General features: G+C 41.3%; 1 protein-coding gene across 1 annotated transcript in view; it reads left to right on the forward strand.

Moving 5' to 3' along the window:
• Positions 1-19,030, forward strand: part of STK4 (serine/threonine kinase 4) — a 91,444-nt gene that overhangs the window by 48,263 nt on the left and 24,151 nt on the right. The window contains exon 10 of the mRNA XM_061631438.1: positions 5,559-5,710. Within this exon, the coding sequence (XP_061487422.1) occupies positions 5,559-5,710 (152 nt within the window). The remainder of the gene's footprint in view (positions 1-5,558; positions 5,711-19,030) is intronic.

A 19,030-nucleotide genomic window follows, 5' to 3' on the forward strand; every position in this document is an offset into this window, starting at 1 on the left:
GCATGCATACAGTAAATGACAAGAGTAAAATAATAAGCAAAACATTAATTTTTTGAGCCAATATAGTATATTAGGAGCTGCCCCCCCTGCTTGTTTTGCTGGCCAAGCCCATCTACTCTCTCCAAACGGCCCCCACCCCTCACCAGCCCCTACTCCTCCCATGGTAACATCTTAGACCTTCTCCTTTCACCTCCTGCAACTGCTAAGCCCCCTCCCTTTCCCCTTTATACCTTGATAAGCCCCCTCCCTTCCCCCTGTAGATCTTTAGAGTGAGTGAGATTGAGTGAGTGAATGACTGGGAGAAAGTGAGTGAGTGGACAGTATCTGTGGCCTGCCCAAGCTGCAGAGCCGGCTCCTGGGAGGCCTCGACCCTACCGCAAGGCCTCCCATGAAGCCACTTGGCCAGGCCACTGCTGACCACCACTATCTGTGCATTCTTTTGGATGTCTGCTCAGTCTCCTTGCCACCCCACTCAGTCACACTGCAATTCACAGTACTCATTCACTTGGTCACCACTGCCATCCCGTCAGACACCTATACTCCCCACCCTAACCCACTTGCCTCAGCTCTTGCACTCCTGCCGCCACCATTCTGCTGACCTCCCACCCTCCCAGGCTGCAGCCACTGCTATGTAGCCCACCTGCCCATTTGCTCACCCCCTGCAATCTACCCAGGCACCCCCAGTCCCCGCCCCAACCCACCTTCCTCAGCTGTTGTGCAACTGCCCCAGAAACCCTCCACCCAGTCAGCCATCTTTGTGTCTTGCTTGCTTGATGGCATAATGTCTTTTCTTTTTATTATATACTAAGAAAGGGTAGCGTACAGGTTTTGGAAATAAAGAAGATCGAGGTTCAGATTGTTCCTTCGCCATAAAGTTTAGATAAGTGCTACACATGGAATTCATATGTTCAGCACACTAAACCATAATTATTGTTTTACTGTAAATGTGGAGATCACTCCTGCTTCACTCTTCCCCTTTAGACAGTGGGAATAACAAACAGTGATTCCTAGCTTACTGTTTTGTCCAAACCAGGGATCATGGTCTGCTTTTGCTCCAAACAAACCACAGTACGTAAGCAAAGAACAAACTTTGGCTTCCAATTATAGTTTATTCAGAGCAAAACAAACCATGATCCCCAGTTTGGGCATAATGCTCTGCCAGGGATTGTGGTTTATTTTCCAACTGGCTAGGGAGGAGGAATAAAGCAGGAGTCTTGTGTGCATTCATGGTAAACCATTAACTATGGCTTTTCATGATGTGAACACTGCCACTGGGTTGCTTCCAAAGATTCCCTTTTGTATATTGCCCATTACATTTAGTTCCATTATTCTTTAGCCCTGAGGGTTTTATGTACCAGCTGCAGCAGTTTGAGATGGGCTCTTACCCTCTCCATCTCATTGGTTCACTCAAAATGCTCTTTTAGCCACTTTTCTCCATGAGAGAGAAGGTGTCTTGTGCAGAAGGAGGGGGAAGCATGGGAACGATGAATGTTTTGAGCCCTGGGCTCCTTTTGGGAGGAAGGGCAGGATATAAATTTAAAAACGAAAGTTGAGTATGCAAGGATTAAATAGCCTTTTCTTCCCTCCATCCCACCCACCCTTTTTGCTGCCCCCCCCAATAATATTGGTGCACTTTGTAACCAGACTTGATTATGACGGGAAACAAACAAAACCCTCAGAACACCCTTGCCCTGAATAGTTGTTCTGTCCTTTGGGTGAATTTACTCAGCTAAAAGTGTTTGAGCCTAAGGGCTACGTGCTTGTGGTGGGTGGGACCAGAAGTAATAGTGGGTAGAGCAGCTAATGTAATGTTTAACTTTGCATAGGAGACTAGTTTCTACACACACAGCCTCTGTACCTTCCATCCAGGCAAGCATTATAGTTCAAGGACGCATTCAAGCCAAGCAAACACACTAAAGGAAGGTGTGAATCAGGGCCGAAGAGGGTATATGGCCTGGGGAGACTCCAAAGGGCCAGATAGAAAGACTTGGAGAGCCATATTTGGCCCCCAACCTAACATATTGTTGCATACCTGTTAGACTAAAATGAGGCAAGGAGGTATTGTAGGTTGCCTTATAGGGGCAGGAGTGAAATATTAAGGAAATGCCCTGGCTTGAGTTTTGCATTAGTTTTTTGTTTTGCATTGTAGCAAATATATGAAGCTGGTTATATGTTGGGACCACAGATCCATCTAGACCAGTACTGTATAAAATAGCAGTGGAGCATAAAATAGCAATGGTCACATTCACACCATACTTTATTCTACTTTAAACAGTCCTGGCTTCCCCCAAAGAATCCTGGGAAGTGTAGTTTGTTATGGGTGCTGAAAGCTAGGAGGAGAACGCTATTCCCCTCACAGAGGTACAATTCTCAGAGTGGTTTAACAGTCAGTCCTTCTTCCTAGGGAACTCTGGCAACAACTGTGGGTCTGTGAGGGTAATAGGGGGTCCATGGATGGATTTTACTGAGTCCATGAACCGGGTGCAAAAAAATCAATTTCAAATGCAGTAAAATTAATTGTATGCAAAATTTTGTGTATACATAATTTATGTGCATTTTTCTGGGGAGGGGTCCACAGCTTATCAGATTCTCGAAGGGGTTTGTGGCCCAAAAACAGTTAGGTACCACTGATGTAGGGCTGTACAGATCATTCAGACTCTGCACCTTTGTATTCTTGCCTTTTTTAGGCTTAAACATTCAGTTTAGTATGCTCAAAGATTTACTGCAGTATGTAAAGGGTTATAACTTCAAAAAGAAACTGTCTCCTTTTTTGTTTTAACTGTTTTGAATACATTGATCTTGCAGAGCGAACTTGTATGTGTAGGGGGGGAAATACATACAGCAATTCATCACGCCGGGAAAAATTATGAGTCATCTTGGTAAATAAGCTTGGAATATATATGAATCTAAGGCTCATCTTAAGGCCTCTCATTATTTATTTTTCAGACATATTGGTGGTCACTTATGTGAATTCCATACATGCAGAGATGTCTTATGAGGAAAATTTGGTTCTGCACAGAGCTGTGAACTTGCCAACATGCTTCTAAAATTCTAGGGTCCAGTCTCTTTTTATTGGAGGCTTGGGCAGATAATGTACGACAGAAGAATAAGGGGCCAGTGGAGATGCATCTTCTGAGAATATAAAACTTTGGCACCTTAAAACTGAACATTTGTCAATAAATGCACAGTTATTCATTAACACATCCATATTTGTGCAGTATGCCTGAGGGGAGCTCTGCTTTATATGTGTTCCTCCTTGTTCCTTGAGATTGGCTGTAGTAGTTTTGTTTAAGATTATTTTCTTATAGGTTAAGTCAGTGAGGATCCAAGAGTGGTTGTGCTAAATTTCCATTTAGGGAAGGCCATCTGGCCATCATTCTCTCTTTACCTTTTCGTAGACCGTAAAAACCTGGCTGTTTTTTCCAGCAGGCTTTTGCATCTGTCTTAGTCTGAGATGGAAGTTTCATGCTGACGGTCATTCTGAACTGTTTCCTGTGTGTTACAGGACTGAGTATTTATTATTGTTTTCAAGCTGTTGTACTATGCTTTTGAGCCCCATGCTTTAGAAAAAGTAGTTTATGCATTTTTAATATACCAAAAACTTTAAAATACATTGGGTGAATGGCAGCTCTCCTTCCCCCCCCTTTTATTTTTGCTCCACTGCCAGGCTGTGAACATTTAGCCATACTGTATGCAATCATTGTTGTAGAAATCTAATTCCTAGACTACTCCCTATGAAGGATCTCAGTGAAACAAAAACTAATGTGAGAATAGTCACTACAATATGAAATACTGAACTGTATGGTTACCTGTACCTGTTTTAATAGTGCAGTCCTATGTGTGTGAGTCCAACTTCATTCAGAAGGGCTTGTTTCCAAGGTAAGCAGGCATAGGATTGCAGCTAATTCTATGTCAGTTGGCTTTGGGCTTTTTAATAGCCAGAGTTGTGTGTTTCCAGAAAGTCTTTCTTATTGCAGTGACTGCATTTATTTTATTACATTCATATCCACCTTTCCTCGAAGAAGCTCAAAGTGATGTACAAGCATGGCTCTTTCCCTCCTACTTTCATCCTCACAACAACCCTTTGAGGCAGGTTAAGCTGAGAGACAGTGACTGGCCCAAGGTCACCCAGTGAGCTTCATGGCTGAGTAGGGTTTTGAACCCTGGTCTCCCACGTCCCAGTCTGACACTAATCACTACACCACACTGGCTCTATATCATTAACATGATCTCGATTACATTCAAATAAACCCCAAAGTGGCTTACAAACAGTAAACATCAACACTAGCAATGTAGTAGAACATCCTGTTTACAGCACAAATTATATAATGTAAATAAAAGATCTGTGTTAGAACACAAAGAATGAAGCGACTGCTTAATGAATTGTAAAGGTTTAAACAGCAAAGCTACCTTTTTGAATTAAATTGTTCAAATTTGTTTTTGCAAATATAACAAAGAAAAGAGAAAAGCATTGTTGGTTCACATTGACAGTAGAAATATTCCATCGATTTTAATTTAAATGTATAAATTAATATTCGTAGTCCATATGTCCAAATAAGTATCCAAATAAGATTGATGGTTATAAGCTATATATTCAAACACAGAAAGGTCAGTGAGATCTTCAGACCACTGAATCATAGGTGGTGTTTATCCTTCCACTTTACAGTGGAAGTCTCTTTGAAGCCATAAGAGCCCTCAGGGTCCCCTTTTGTTAAATAATTGAAATACAATACAAATTGAATTAAATTTTCCATTTGGAAGCCTGCCAGGGATACAGTTTCAGATTGTACTATCTGAAGAACATTCAGTGTATAGAACAACTTAAGTAGTCCAGAGGTTAAGACACTTTTGAAGCACCTCTTCCTGCCTAAATAATATTTTAGGGGCAGTGCTGCACAGGCCTGATGCTCTCCTGCTGACCCACTCCCATCAGGAAGGAGGACTGACCATGTTGCCTTATAGAAGCCTAGCCTCAAAGGTGCAGAGGCATGAATGACAGCCATGTTAGTATGTGAAACAAAGGTCTACTGTCTTCTCCCCAAGTTGAGTTGGTAAAAACAACAACAGTGTTATAGTCTGGGTTTTGAGGTACAGAAGTTTATGTAAGAACATCCTAAGGCAGCCTTCCACAACCTGATGCCTTCCAGATACTTTGAACTACATTTCCCATCAGCCCCACCCACCACAGTCATGGTCACTGGGACTGATGGGAGCTACCCTCCAAACTGTTTTGGACAATATCAGGTTGAGGAAGGCTTCACTTTCAGACCTGGGTGATCGTAGGAGATGAAACACTACCTTGGATCTACCTACTCTTCTTCCTGTTTCTAAATTATAAGATGTGTTGATAATTTCTCTGCCTCTGTTTAAAAAACAAAATGAAGAGTTGCTTTCCTTTAATAAGAGTCTGAGAATTTTTTCCTCTTCAGAGGTTTTTTAAAACCAGACCCTCTATCATGTGGAGGTGTTGTTGGAAGCAATGTGGTAAACAGTTATTTTAGTGGAATGTGAAATATTTGACTTTTAATACTATTTTTTAAAATATAATATATTTGTAGGAAGAGATGAAACAATGCAGTCTGTCAGACCATCATTCCTTGAGTATTTTGAGCAAAAAGAAAAAGAGAATCGGAGAAACAACTATGGAAGGAATGTACCTGAAAGATATTCCTCAGACTGGAGAGTACCTCAGGATGGTGATTACGAATTTGTAAGTAAAATACTTTTGGTATGTTCTTGGAACATTGTTTGCTTTTCTCTTTTTTAATCAGTGTAGAAAAAGAGAAATAATTCTTGACCAAAATAAACACTTGAAACAATATAAAGGTCAGGAAAAATATATAATATACTTGACATGCAAATATTTATTTAAAACAATACTAACATGTTTAAATTGTAGACAAAATCAACACTGATAACATGATCTTCTGAATATATTATGAACAAAGACGTCTTGTGTATAGGCAGGGAATAACAATTTAAACTGCCTATGAAATGAAAATGGTGTTCTGACTGCTAAACTATTTCAGTTCTTTTGTTTTATTCAGTGCCATGGGTGTAAAGTTGCACCAGAGTAGCGGAGTCCTTTTTATTATCCTGCATCTCATTTTGGTAAGAATAGGAGAGCCTAAATGCTAACTGATTTGGGCTGGTGACAAGTACAATTTCTCTCTTGTGAAAACTATCAACTTTTTCACACCCTGCCATTTACAACTAGCGTAATGGTAAGGGGAATTCTTTTCCTTTCTGCCTATGTTGTGCTTCTATCCAAGGAACTTGAGAAGCTACAGTAATTTTCCTGTTGTCCTGTATTTTTAACTGTTGTCAGATAGGAAAGAAAAGTCTACAATCTAGGTAGATTGACTGAGCTCCTCCAGATGACCTGCTTATTGAGCATTCATCCTGATTTGCTTACACAAAGCCTCCAGGGAGGTTATATGATGTCCAGTCTTTATTGAGCATTCATGCTGATTTGTTTGTGGGAGGTTATAGACAGTGAGCATGCATCCTGATTTGCTTGCAAAGAAATTATCTGTTTTCCTCTTAATCATTTATCCCACACTTTTTAGTTCATTTAGTTCATTTTACTCCAAAAAGTCCCATTTTTTAAAGTGGATTTTTTGTTTTGTTTTGTGACAGAGCATTTTAATCTACTTTAATTATGTAAACTTAAGTTTCCAGGATGTGATTGGAAGCTACCTTAGTGTGTGGTACCTGTAATTTTTTTGGTAAAAACTTTTCCTGACATTGCTGACTTTGACAGAGCTTTGTTAAATAATATGGGCTGTAAAATTGCTGGATATTTATCTGTCTAGGTTTTTCCATTTGATAAGGACAACTGTGCTAATGCTTAATCTAAATAAGATGACTGTGCTGCCTGCTCAAATTTGACCCAATTGTTCGCAGCTTTGCTTCTGTGGAGTGCCTCATTTCACCCTGTATATTTCCATAGGGTTTATCCTGTTCTGGAAGACCCATTTTCAAAGTGGTGGCGCAGCTAGCTATTCCATTCTTTATATGCAAGCATAAATGGGTTAAAACATGTGTTCAGAGAATAGGAACTATGTTCTGTAGCCTAATTAAATGCTGAAAGGATTTTGACAGTTTCATCAACTTTTTAGGTAGTTTGTGTTCTGGTAATAATCAGTCATGAAAATATCTTGCTTTACCTGCTACTGCATAATTCTATTTATTGTGACTTCACCTCTCATGGTTGCCTGCACAAACTCCCAATACCATTTATAGAAATATGTTCAATTCATGGTGTTGGGAATTTATAATGTAGAAGGCACCTGGGAAAAGAAAACCCCTGAAACACTTTGTGTACATGGCCATCTATTGGTTACTGCATGGCTTCACTTGCTGATCACTATTATTACGTCAGCGCGTTCAGTATGTGGATCCCTCCTATACCCCCTCAGAGATCATATTCCTTGATTGTGTGGTGAGAGAAAGCAGAGCAGGGAGATGGGAGGTGAGACACGCCCAGGTTTCCCATTCCTCCTGACACTCTGGCACCATGTGTGCATGCTGGAGGGTTGTTGATGGTGGGGAAACAGCTCTTAGGTCATCTGGCAGCCAATTCCCAACCTGGTGTCCCCAGATATTTTGGACTACAACTCCCATTATCCCTTAGTTTTAGCCATGCTGACTGTGGCTGATGGGAGTTGGAGTTCAACAACAACCAGGTTGGGGAAAGCTGCCTTATGTGGATTCCTCCATGCATTGGTGAGGATCATGCCTTGTTAGTACAGTGACCACTGGTTAGATATTAGAGGTTTAGTATCACCACTGTTTGTTGTAATACTAGTGATGGAGCAATGTGGATCCCATCCAAAGTATGTCTGCATGTGTAGCAGGCTTTCAATATCCTTTGGTTGGGACCCACATAAGTTCCTTCAGGAGTATTACAACATATAGTGGTGATACTGAACCACTGTTTAGTTGTGTTAGCAAAATATTTATTCTGATCGTTGACACTACTTCTATTCCCTATCACCAACTCACAGATTTTCTTTTTAAAGTCACCTTGCCTTAAAAAGCTATTTGCCATGAGGCAGAGGAATATATGAGGCTGTCCAGATCAAACTGTTTCTCCACTGAACCTGCAATTGTCTTGACTAACTGACTCTCCACGGTCTTGGACAGAGATCTTCCTCTGTAGCCTTCTGCCTGATCTCATTAACTGGACATTCCAAGGATAAAACCTGCAATCTTCTGCATGCAGAACATGTGCTCTGCCATTGAGCTGTGGTCCATTCCCATAGTTTTTACTTGGTATTGTTTTTAATTCCTGCACTATTCAGTGGAAATATTTAAAGGCAGAAGTGATGCCTGCTTACTGTGAACAGCTGTTGCAAGAACCACATAGCTTATCTAAGATGCAGACTTGTCATGCAGTGTGTTGTGCAGTATCGGAAGGAATAAAGCAAAACATTTGCATGGATCTCTGTAAGTGATGGCTGTTACTGGGTGAGAGTTCTGCATAGAATTTCCAATTACAGTAATTCAATAGCAGAAGCCATTGCACCAGTGCATGTAATTAGTCACATAGTATTGCAGATTTAAATAAATTATGCTGCCCTTTTTATCCTGAAGGGTTTGCTCATTTGGTGTTCCCTCCCCATCTTCTTCAAGCTACATATACTGCAGTTTAGATTTTACAACTTGAAGACTTATTTATTACATTTCTAATCTTCTTAAAACATCCTTAAGGTAATTGAGTCCCTTTTTTAGTTTCATTTATTTGTCATTTGGAAGATGTCTGAAAAAACTAAAGAGGTTAATGTTGCTCAATGCAGATTTACCCAAGATTGTCATGGAAATTAAGTGTTCCACTGTGAATATTTGGGCCTATATTATAGTTCAAAGAGAACCTGCTTTGGTAGACAGAAAAATATATGATGATGTTACTGAGCTTGAGGCAGTTATACTTAATTGAATGGCTTTTCAAGATGTAGCTAAATTTGCCCTCTAGTATGGCAATCTCTGTCTTGGCTGGGAGAGAGAAGGTAAGGATAACTGACTTCATTCCTAATTATTTGAAGTCCTTTAACCACAGTACAAGATGTGCTTGTTATTCCTTTATTACCTCTTAATCTCTGTAGAACCAGAGGCACAATTCCAGTATTGCTGGTCTGGGATCTGGATCTAAGGCAACTGTTTTCTGTGTCACAGACCAAGTGACTTTTTAGTATGTCATTCTATAAATGAATTCCCTGTCTGTATAGACTAGATTGCTGAGGGTAAATGTGTTTTACGGTGCAAGCAGGGAGCCCTTCCCATCACCCATCGCCATCAATATTTCACGTCGTAGAACATAATGGAAACAGTCAAAATTTGCTAGGGGCTTTCCACCAAGTGCATCGCTCCCTTAAATTGTGTATTTCAGTAAGTACAATATTACTCATTTAGGGTGTATCTGTCCTGATGTATGCTGTGCTCCTGCTGAAATGTTATAAATGATATTGGCAGAAGAAAGCATTCCCTTTTGAGCATGTGGGAAAACCTTATACAGGCATTGGTTCTGCCACCCTGATTCACTCTGCTGTTCAGAGGAGCTTGGGTCTGGTGCATATTATGGATACCAGGTGCAATCTGATGCAGATTTGACGAACTTGCTTCCTGCCCCTCATTTTGAGGGTGTTGACAAGGTGGCTTCTATACTCAGCTTCTCTAGCCCTGATGTAGCAGAAGCATAGAATGTAATGTCTTGAGAATTTTGAGAGAACAAATATTGCTCGTTTAGCCCATATGGTTGTGAGCATCAACTGAAAGAGTCTTTAAAATGCTTCATGAAGTCTCTGAAGCCATTGTTGGCCCTAGGAGGATATCTAAATACCAGAATGCATAACTTTAGACAAAAACTAAATTGAAGTCTGATGACTGGTCTACCTTATCCCATTAGTGTCTTATCTCACAGCAGTTCTCCAAAGTCTTTCCCGGCTCTGCTGCATGAGATGCTGGGGATTGAACTGGAGATCTTTTGCACTCTGTTGATGAGTTATTGTGCTTCATCTAGATTCAGGTTTGTGTTTTTTATACATTCTTGGTCATGATTGCATTCCTTCAAGGTTACTTTAACTGTTCTGTTTTTACGGCACTTCACTTTACAGCTATTTGCTAATACAGCGGTCTCAATTAGACGCAATTAGACTAAAGCCACACTCATACGGCGCTTGTTCCGCTTTTACGGCGGTTTTCAGGCATCACGCACCATTCTATTCAATGAGTTCCGCTTTACAGCGGGGGTCCAGAACGTAACCCACTGTATGAGTGGGGCCCTACTGTATCAACATTCATGTATTTTTGCATGCATGTAAATGTAAGGGAAGTTCTGCTTGGGATCCTGAACAGAGACTGCTACTACTCAATCTGTTCCTCCTCCTCCATTTCTGTAAGCACAGTAACAACTCAGTGGAACAGCTTTGTAATATATTTAAATCTTGCTCTAGTTACAGTGTGGTTTCTGTCTTTCTCCCTACTGCACCTGCTACTATGCCAAGCTATTATGCACAGAGAACTTTATTAAAATAAAGCAATTATTTGTTTCTGCTAGCAGCATACCTTGGACAGCCATAACGCTAACTTAAATATCTCTGCCTTAGGCATCTGATTTGAGAAGTCTTTTTACAACAAAGTAAACAGTTTTGCTACCTTCTGAGCAGCGAGAAGTTGCTTAGTAGTTACAAATACTTCAGATAGTGTGATGAGATACTACAGCTGCCCAAGTTTCCTTTCCTTTCTCTGGCCTTGTGGTTTTCTGGGATTCATCTTAGGCAGGGGTTCATCTCAGAAGCTGTGTGTGAATGCAGATCTCAAAATACTCACTGCATGTACAGAGTGTGTGCCTCATGCTCCCACGCCACTGATGGCCAAACACCAAACTACATGTGGCATGTTTTACAAAATTAGCAATTGTATTAATGGTTTTTTCAGTAAAGAGCAGGGTAGGGGGAATATGTCTTGGGATTCCCACACCTTCTATTTACATTGGTAGGAAAGCTTCCATTGGCACTGATGGAAGCTTTTCTGCTAAAGCAAATAGGTATGGATTGAGGGCACAGGCTGGATCCAGGACCACAGTGGAGGCAAAGGTTTAAAACCATCACCACCAGGATCCATACTGGGTCTCCCACAGATGCTGTTCATACTTTTTTTTTTAAAAAAAAGAAGTGAGTAATGTCACATCTCGTTTGGCCCTGGGTAATCCAATCCATTCTCCACACATCTAGAATTGGGGGAGTGATAGTGTTTCCATGGTAAAGAGCGATGTACATTTTGAGTTACATAACTTCAGTTTTTTACATTGCTTAATGCTTCATTCAGGTTGTGAACTGGTGGTGTTTAGTGAATGGAAATGGACTGCCTTCAAGTCGATCCCGACTTATGGCGACCCTGTGAATAGGGATTTCATGGTAAGCGGTATTCAGAGGGGGTTTACCATTCCCACAGCTACACAAGCCAACCCCTTCCTTGTCTGCAACTGCCAGCTGGGGGGCAACTGGGCTCCTTGGGACTATGCAGCTTGCCAACGGCTGCACAGGTGGCAGGGCATGTAACCCCTGAGCCACTCATTGTGGGGGTGATCTTTAGCTGGCCCTTGACACCCAGGAGACACAAGCGGGGATTTGAACTCACAGACTCTGGACTCCCGGCCAGGCTCTCCTTCGCACTGTGCTATACCAGCTGTCGGTGTTTATTAGCTTTTTGGGGAAAAGAGGATTAGGCTTGCAGCAATTTGTCTGCTCTCTAAACCTTTTGTATGTGAAATTGTATTTTCTCTGACTTGCTTTCCTGCTTTAAAAGTTTGCTTTTTAAACCTCTTGTATAACTAGCACCCTTTTACCACAGAGTTTGAGCTTTGCTTTTGGTGTGCAGTGGTACCGTAACAAAGATTAAATGGTAAGAACTTTCTGCACCTTCATGCGTTTCACATTCTAAGATACATTCGCTACTTCATAACTTGCTCTGAAGAATGTTAATGGTTTTGCCAGTTGTACAGAGGAAACATCTATTACCCTCTCTGGAAATGATTTATAGTAAGCAGCTGCAAGAGGCCGAATGATTTATTGCTTATTGATCAATGAAAACATGCTCTGGTTTACAACAACCAATGTGTCTGCTGTATTACAGGTCTTTGTGCTGGCGTTGTTTGCCTTACAAACAACTTGGTATCTTGATTCTCCCTCTTCCCTCAAATATTTTTTCCAATCTTCTGAACAGTAATGTTAAGACTGTGTAGTGGTAACTTAAAGTTGATACTTTATGCCTTCTCTGACTTATGTCTGTCCTTGTTTGGTGGTTAGCTCCACCAAGTTTGGGCGACATAGAGACAGTAGCATTTATTTTGACGTTTAGCCCACAATATCCTAGTGGTGCTCAATTTATGTTTTGTAAATGATGGGTTTCATGTTAACAAAGAGTTTGGCCAAACTCATGGCTGTTTTCATGTTCTTATTCAGGAAAAAATTATTTCCTTCGGTTTGTTGCCTGCGCTACATTAATCAAGATGGGTTGCAACATAAAACACACAACAAATCAGGTTCATAAAACAACTACAGTATAAAGCATCTTTAATTTATCAAATAATTCCTTACACAGTTCTAATAATTTATTTGTGACTGGACCCCCTGCATCAGCACCAAAAAACCTGGGCAAAGAGTTATGTTTTCAGCTGGTGCCTAAAGCTGAACAACAGAACACACTGGAGGGATGATTACTGGAGGATTCATATGTGACTATTGTCCAAGTCCCTTAGCTGGAGACAGAGCTCAGTTAGCTTCCTAAACGTACCTTTTCCTGAGCTGTAATGCAACAGGATCATATCAAGAATTCTTCTACCAGATAGAAACATCCAGTAAAGTGAAGCATTCCTTTTGGTATAGTTGATGTTTTAATACTAAAAGCAGTGCTTTCGCTGAGTCTAAAGGGATTTCTCTATCTCCAACATTTCTACTGGCAGATTACAGGAAGAGAAACCATAGCCTAGACCAGCCTTTGCCAACTAGTGGGCCACCAGATGCTGTTGGACCACAATTCCCATCTTTCCTGACCATTGGCGATGCTGGCTGAGGCTGATGGGAGTTGTGGTCCAACAACACCTGGTGGCCCACTAGTTGGGAAAGGCTGGCCTAGATGCTAGCTATGTTTTTATTTAGCTAGTTATATTTAGACACTAGGTGTATATCTTTTAAAAAACACCTCCAATATCATAAGCAGGAGTGGTTTCTTTGTGACAGCACGCACGGATAATGAGTACTGACCCCTTTTTTTGCTGCCCATGGCAGCCATTTTATGCTGGCACCAGTGGTACTTTTATCAAGATATGACTACCGGCAACCTCGTTTTTTAACCAAAAAAAGCACTGAACATAAGTATATTTTATTTCACTTTGGGATAGCTTCATATTTTAAAGTAGAGGTGAATGAATTGATGTGTCCTGACTGTAGTTTATGTTTGATTATCCTGTTTTTAAGTGGGATAGTTTTTAAAAATGAATACACTATGCAGCATTCATAATGCGGAAGTTTTGTCTCTCATAGGAGCATTAAATACTGGATTGTGTTTTTTTCACCCTCCAAATCAACCATGATTGAAAAGCCAGGAATAAACTTTGGCTTCAAATAGTGGTTTGGGCCAAAAGGAAACCATGATCTTAATTTGAACATAATTCTAAGCCAGGGATTATCTACAGGTCATGCCAGAGGGCAAAGAGCAGTAGGGCACTAAAGTACCATCAATGCCCTTGCGTTTTTTCATTCCTCTTGGTTCTGAGATTACGCTAGCCCTTTAAACTGTAGGAATTAGAAACAAGGGATCAATCCTGTATGCACTTCTATTAAACTCAGGAAGCTTACTTCTGAGTAGCAGTGTATAGGATTGTAAAGTAATGGGTATAGTTTAGAAAGTGGTTTTGGTGCAATTAGTTCTTCATAAGATAACATCTCCCACCACCCTCAGCTCCTTTCAGAGAACATGGTATTTTGCCTATCACTGAATCTCATCTGCAAGCACATGACTGCTTCAGATTGCATCTCTGATATACATTAGGTTCCTCATATATGTATCTGCACTATAGAAACTGAGTTCCATTGCAACCCGCAACAGAGACGCATCACTTTTAGATTTAGAAAATTCTTTCTGCCAGTGTTTGAAATTGGAAAAAGGCAGGTAGCTAAGGGCTTGAATTATTTTCAGAGCCTACTGTCAAAGATAATTATTTTTCCTTCCATCCCCTTCCCCAACTGGGCATAAAACTCCCAGTTCATAAGACAATCTCATCATTCAAAAGTTTTACTCTATATATAAAATATGCTAATTTGTAAAAGTTTTATGTCCTTATTGATGCTAATGCTGTGTTTTTGTTGTGTGTAGGATTTTGAAGACTTGTAAAAACCAAGTCATGTCCATGTTTTTTTAAAAAAGTAAAAGATTTATATTAAGAATACTCGGTTCTCCCTGTCTGTATAGACTGATTAGCTGAATTCACTAACCTTAAGCTTGCGTGGCACATCCTTATAGCCCGATGGAGTCACCATCCAATATATTCTCCTGCGGTTTTGATGGTAATGAGAGTGAATTGTGAGGAGTTGGAAGCAGGGGGTCAAAGAAGCACTTGCTGCTCTCAAATTTGGAGAGAAATAGGCCTAGCTAATGCATGGGAGATCTGGTTGCAAGGTCTGACAGTGGTTTTGAAAAGGACTCTGGCTTGACCTTGGCAAGCCTGGGTTCCAATTTAATGCTGTCACTGAGTAGCAGTGCCATCAAAGTGAAATGGAACTTTGGGGCTTTGTTCTCAGGGGATATAACACTGAATATTTCAAGCCGTAAGCAATAACCATCGAGTTTGATTTTTCTTTTCTTTCCAACAATCCTTGGCTTTGCTTATATTTATAAAAAAAGGGGGGAGATTCACCTTAATGTACCTTAGTTACTATATTTGAATGCTATTTGCCTTCCAAGGAGCTTGGAGAAGCATGTAGTGGATTATTGTGTATTGTTCCTCATAACAGCATAAGAATGAGAGACAATATTTGAACAAAACCACATAGTCTTGACTGGACTTCAGAAATCCAGGTTCAAATCCCCAAAGGTCAAGTTTCTGTCCTCTGTGCTGCACTGACAGGCCTGGAAAGGCCCAAATAGTTCTGGAGGTGGCAAGGTGTCATGCAGTCTATTCTATTGAAGTATTTTTGATGCGAAGAGCTCCACAAGGACCTCTCTAACCTGAGTGAATGGGTGGTAACTTGACAAATGCAATTCAATGTAAACAAGTGTAAATTTATGCATATAGGAGCAAAAAATCATAATTTTACACACACACACACACACACACTCATGGGATCTTAATTGACTGTGACTGATCAGGATCAAGATTGTGGGTTTGTAGTAGATAGCTCGATGAATATGTTGGCCCAGTGTGTGGCAGTTGTGAAAAAGGCACATTCCATGCTAGGGAACATTAGAAAAGGTACTGAAAATTAAACTGCCAATATCCTAATGCTGTTATGTAATCTATGGCGCATCAGCATTTGGAATTGTGCAGTTCTGGTCATCTCACCTCAAAGGATATTGTTGGAGCTGGAAAAGGTTCAAAAACGGGCAACCAAAATGATCAAGGAGATGGAGTGACTCTTCTATGAGGAAAGGTTGCAGCATTTCGGGCTTGTTTAGAGAAAAGGTGAGTACAGTGACATGATAGAAGTATATAAAATTATGTATAATGTGGAGAAACTGGATAGAGAAAAGCTTTTCTCCCTCTCATAACACTTGAACTTGTGAACATCCAATGAAGCTGAATGTTGGAAGATTCAGGACAGACAAAAGAAAGTACTTCTTCACACAGTGCATAGTTAAACTATGGAATTTGCTCCCATAAGAGGCACCAAGGACCACCAACCTGGATGGCTTTAAAACAAGATTAGACAAATTCATGGAGTAAAAGGCTATCAGTGGCTACTAGCCATGATGGCTATGCTCTGCCTTCAGAGTCCAAGGCAGTATGCTTCCAAATACCAGGTGCTGGAAACAGTTGCAGGGGAGAGTGCTCTTGCACTCAGGTGCTCCTTGTGGGTTTCCCATGGACAACTGGTTGGCCACTGTGAGAACAGGATGCTGGATTAGATGTGCCATTGTCCTGATCCAACAGGCTCTTCCTATGTTCTTAGAAAAAATATACTGCTTTCTTTGGAATTGGGATATATATTGAACGCTTCCAGTCTGTGGGCCATTGTCTTCTTTTCCATATTCGTTGACAAATTTTTGTCAAAATTTGGACGTATTCAGTCTCGGTAGCTTGTAGCAACTCTATTGGTATGCCATCTGTTCCTGGTGATTTGTTCCTTCCAGTATTTTAAGAGCTGCTTTCCCTTCACATTCTAAAATTTCTGGTTCTTCATCATACACTTCCTCCGTGAATGAATCTGTCATCCTTGCATCTCTCTTATAGAGTTCTTCAGTGTATTGCTTCCATCTTCCTTTTATTTCATCTCGGTCAGACAGTGTGTTCCCCTATTGATTATTCAACATCCCTACCCTTGGTTTAAATTTTCCTTTAATTTCTCTATTTTTTTTGGAATAGGGCTCTTCTACTTTTTTTGTTGTCGTCTATTTCTATACAATAACTATTATAATAGTTCTTTGTCCCTACATACTAGTCGCTGTATTATTGCATTTAGGGTTCTGACTGTGCAGTGTATCTCCTTTTGCTTTTGCTTTCCCTCTCTTTAACCGTTTTAAGAGTTTCTTCAGTCATCTATTGGTCTTTCTCTCTTTAACTAGAGATACTGTCTTTTTGCATTCTTCCCTGATAATAATAATTATTATTATTTTTAAAACTTATATACCGCCCGACTAGCAATAGCTCTCTGGGCGGTGAACATAAATACAATAAAATACAAAAACATCACAATCTAAAATCAAATTTCACAATCTAAAAAACTGGATAACCTAAAATCAAATTACAAACATTACAATCATTAACAAAGAATTAAAATGCCTCGGAGAAGATAAAGGTTTTAACTTGGCGCCGAAAGGATGATAGTGTCGGCGCCAAGCGCACCTCCTCGGGGAGACTATTCCATAGTTCGGGGGCCACTACTGAGAACGCCCTTGATCTTGTCACCGCCCTCCGGGCCTCCCTATGGGTCGGGACCCGGAGGAGGGCCTTCGTAGCAGACCGTAGTGCACGAGCCGGTTCATATTGTGGTCCCGTGCCGTATAAGGCTTTGTAGGTTAGTACCAACACTTTGAATCTGGCCCGGAAGCGTATTGGAAGCCAGTGCAAGCGGGCCAGAACAGGTGTTATATGGTCAGATTGCTTCGTTCTTGTTAGCAGTCTGGCCGCCGCATTTTGCACCAGCTGCAGCTTCTGAACCGTCTTCAGAGGTAGCCCTACGTAGAGCGCATTACAGTAATCCAAACGTGAGGTTACCAGAGCATGTACTACTGATGTAAGATCCTCCTTACTCAGGTAGGGACGTAGCTGGGCTACCAACCGAAGTTGGTAGAACGCATTCCGTGCCACCGAGGCTACATGAGCCTCAAGTGACAGGGAAGAGTCTAGAACGACTCCCAGACTACGAACCTGTTCCTTTAGGGGGAGTGTAACCCCGTCCAGGACAGGATATGTATCCACCATCTGATTGGAGAAACCATCCACCAACAGCATCTCAGTCTTATCAGGATTGAGTCTCAGTTTGTTAGTTCTCATCCAGTCCATTGTCGCGTCCAGGCAACGGTTCAGCACATCGACCGCCTCACCTGAAGAAGATGAAAAGGAGAAGTAGAGCTGCGTGTCATCAGCGTACTGGTGACAACGCACTCCAAAACTCCGGATGACCGCACCCAACGGCTTCATATAGATGTTAAAGAGCATGGGAGACAAAACCGAACCCTGCGGGACCCCACATTGGAGTGCCCACGGTGTCGAGCAATATTCCCCAAGCGCTATCTTCTGGAGATGGCCCGTCAAGTAGGAGCGGAACCACTGCCAAGCAGTGCCTCCAACTCCCAACTGCACAAGCCTCTCCAGAAGGATACCATGATCAATGGTATCAAAAGCCGCTGAGAGATCAAGGAGGATCAACAGAGTTACACTCCCTCTGTCTCTCTCCCGGCAAAGGTCATCAAACAGGGCGACCAAGGCCGTCTCAGTGCCAAAACCAGGTCTGAAACCCGATTGAAATGGATCTAGGTAATCGGTTTCATCCAAAAGCGCCTGGAGCTTGTCAGCAACCACTCGTTCCAAGATCTTGCCCAGGAATGGAACGTTCGCCACTGGTCTGTAGCTGCTGAAATCCTCTGGGTCCAGGGAAGGCTTTTTCAGGAGTGGTCTCACTGCTGCCTCTTTCAGACAACCGGGGACCACTCCCTCTCGCAAGGAGGCATTTATCACTTCCTTGGCCCAGCCAACTTTTCCCTCCTTGCTAGTTTTTATTAGCCAAGAGGGGCAAGGATCTAGTACCGAAGTGGTTGCACGTACCTGTCCAAGCACCTTGTCCACATCCTCGAACTGAACCGACTGAAACTCATCCAACAAAACATGATAAGACTGTGCTCCAGACACCTCACTAGGGTTAGCTGCTATAAAATGGGAGTCTAGGTCCCGACGAATGCGTGAGATCTTATGCTGGAAGTGCTCAGCGAACTCATTGCTGACTTCAATCCATAGTTGTTCTGGTTCTCTGTCAACTAAGTTTAAAGCCTCAAATCTGTTCCTTATTTGATCTTTATATTCTTCTGGGATGTTATTTAAATTGTATTTTGGCATTATGATTGCTTTGTTCTTCTTTAGCTTTACTCTGATATTTGATATGACCAGTTCATTATCTGTACCGCAGTCTGCTCCTGCTCTGGTTTTTGCAGAAAGTATGGAACTTCTCAATTTTTTGCTACCAATTATATAATCAGTTTGATCTGTGTACAGTCTTCTTTTTGGTTGCTCAAAAAATGTGTTTGCAAAAAACAAATTATTGAGTTCACAGGATTCGATCAGTCTCTCCTGCTTCATTTCTATCTCCTAAGCCCC

This window comes from Rhineura floridana, chromosome 6 (assembly GCF_030035675.1).
Source record: "Rhineura floridana isolate rRhiFlo1 chromosome 6, rRhiFlo1.hap2, whole genome shotgun sequence".
Taxonomy (NCBI): domain Eukaryota; kingdom Metazoa; phylum Chordata; class Lepidosauria; order Squamata; family Rhineuridae; genus Rhineura; species Rhineura floridana.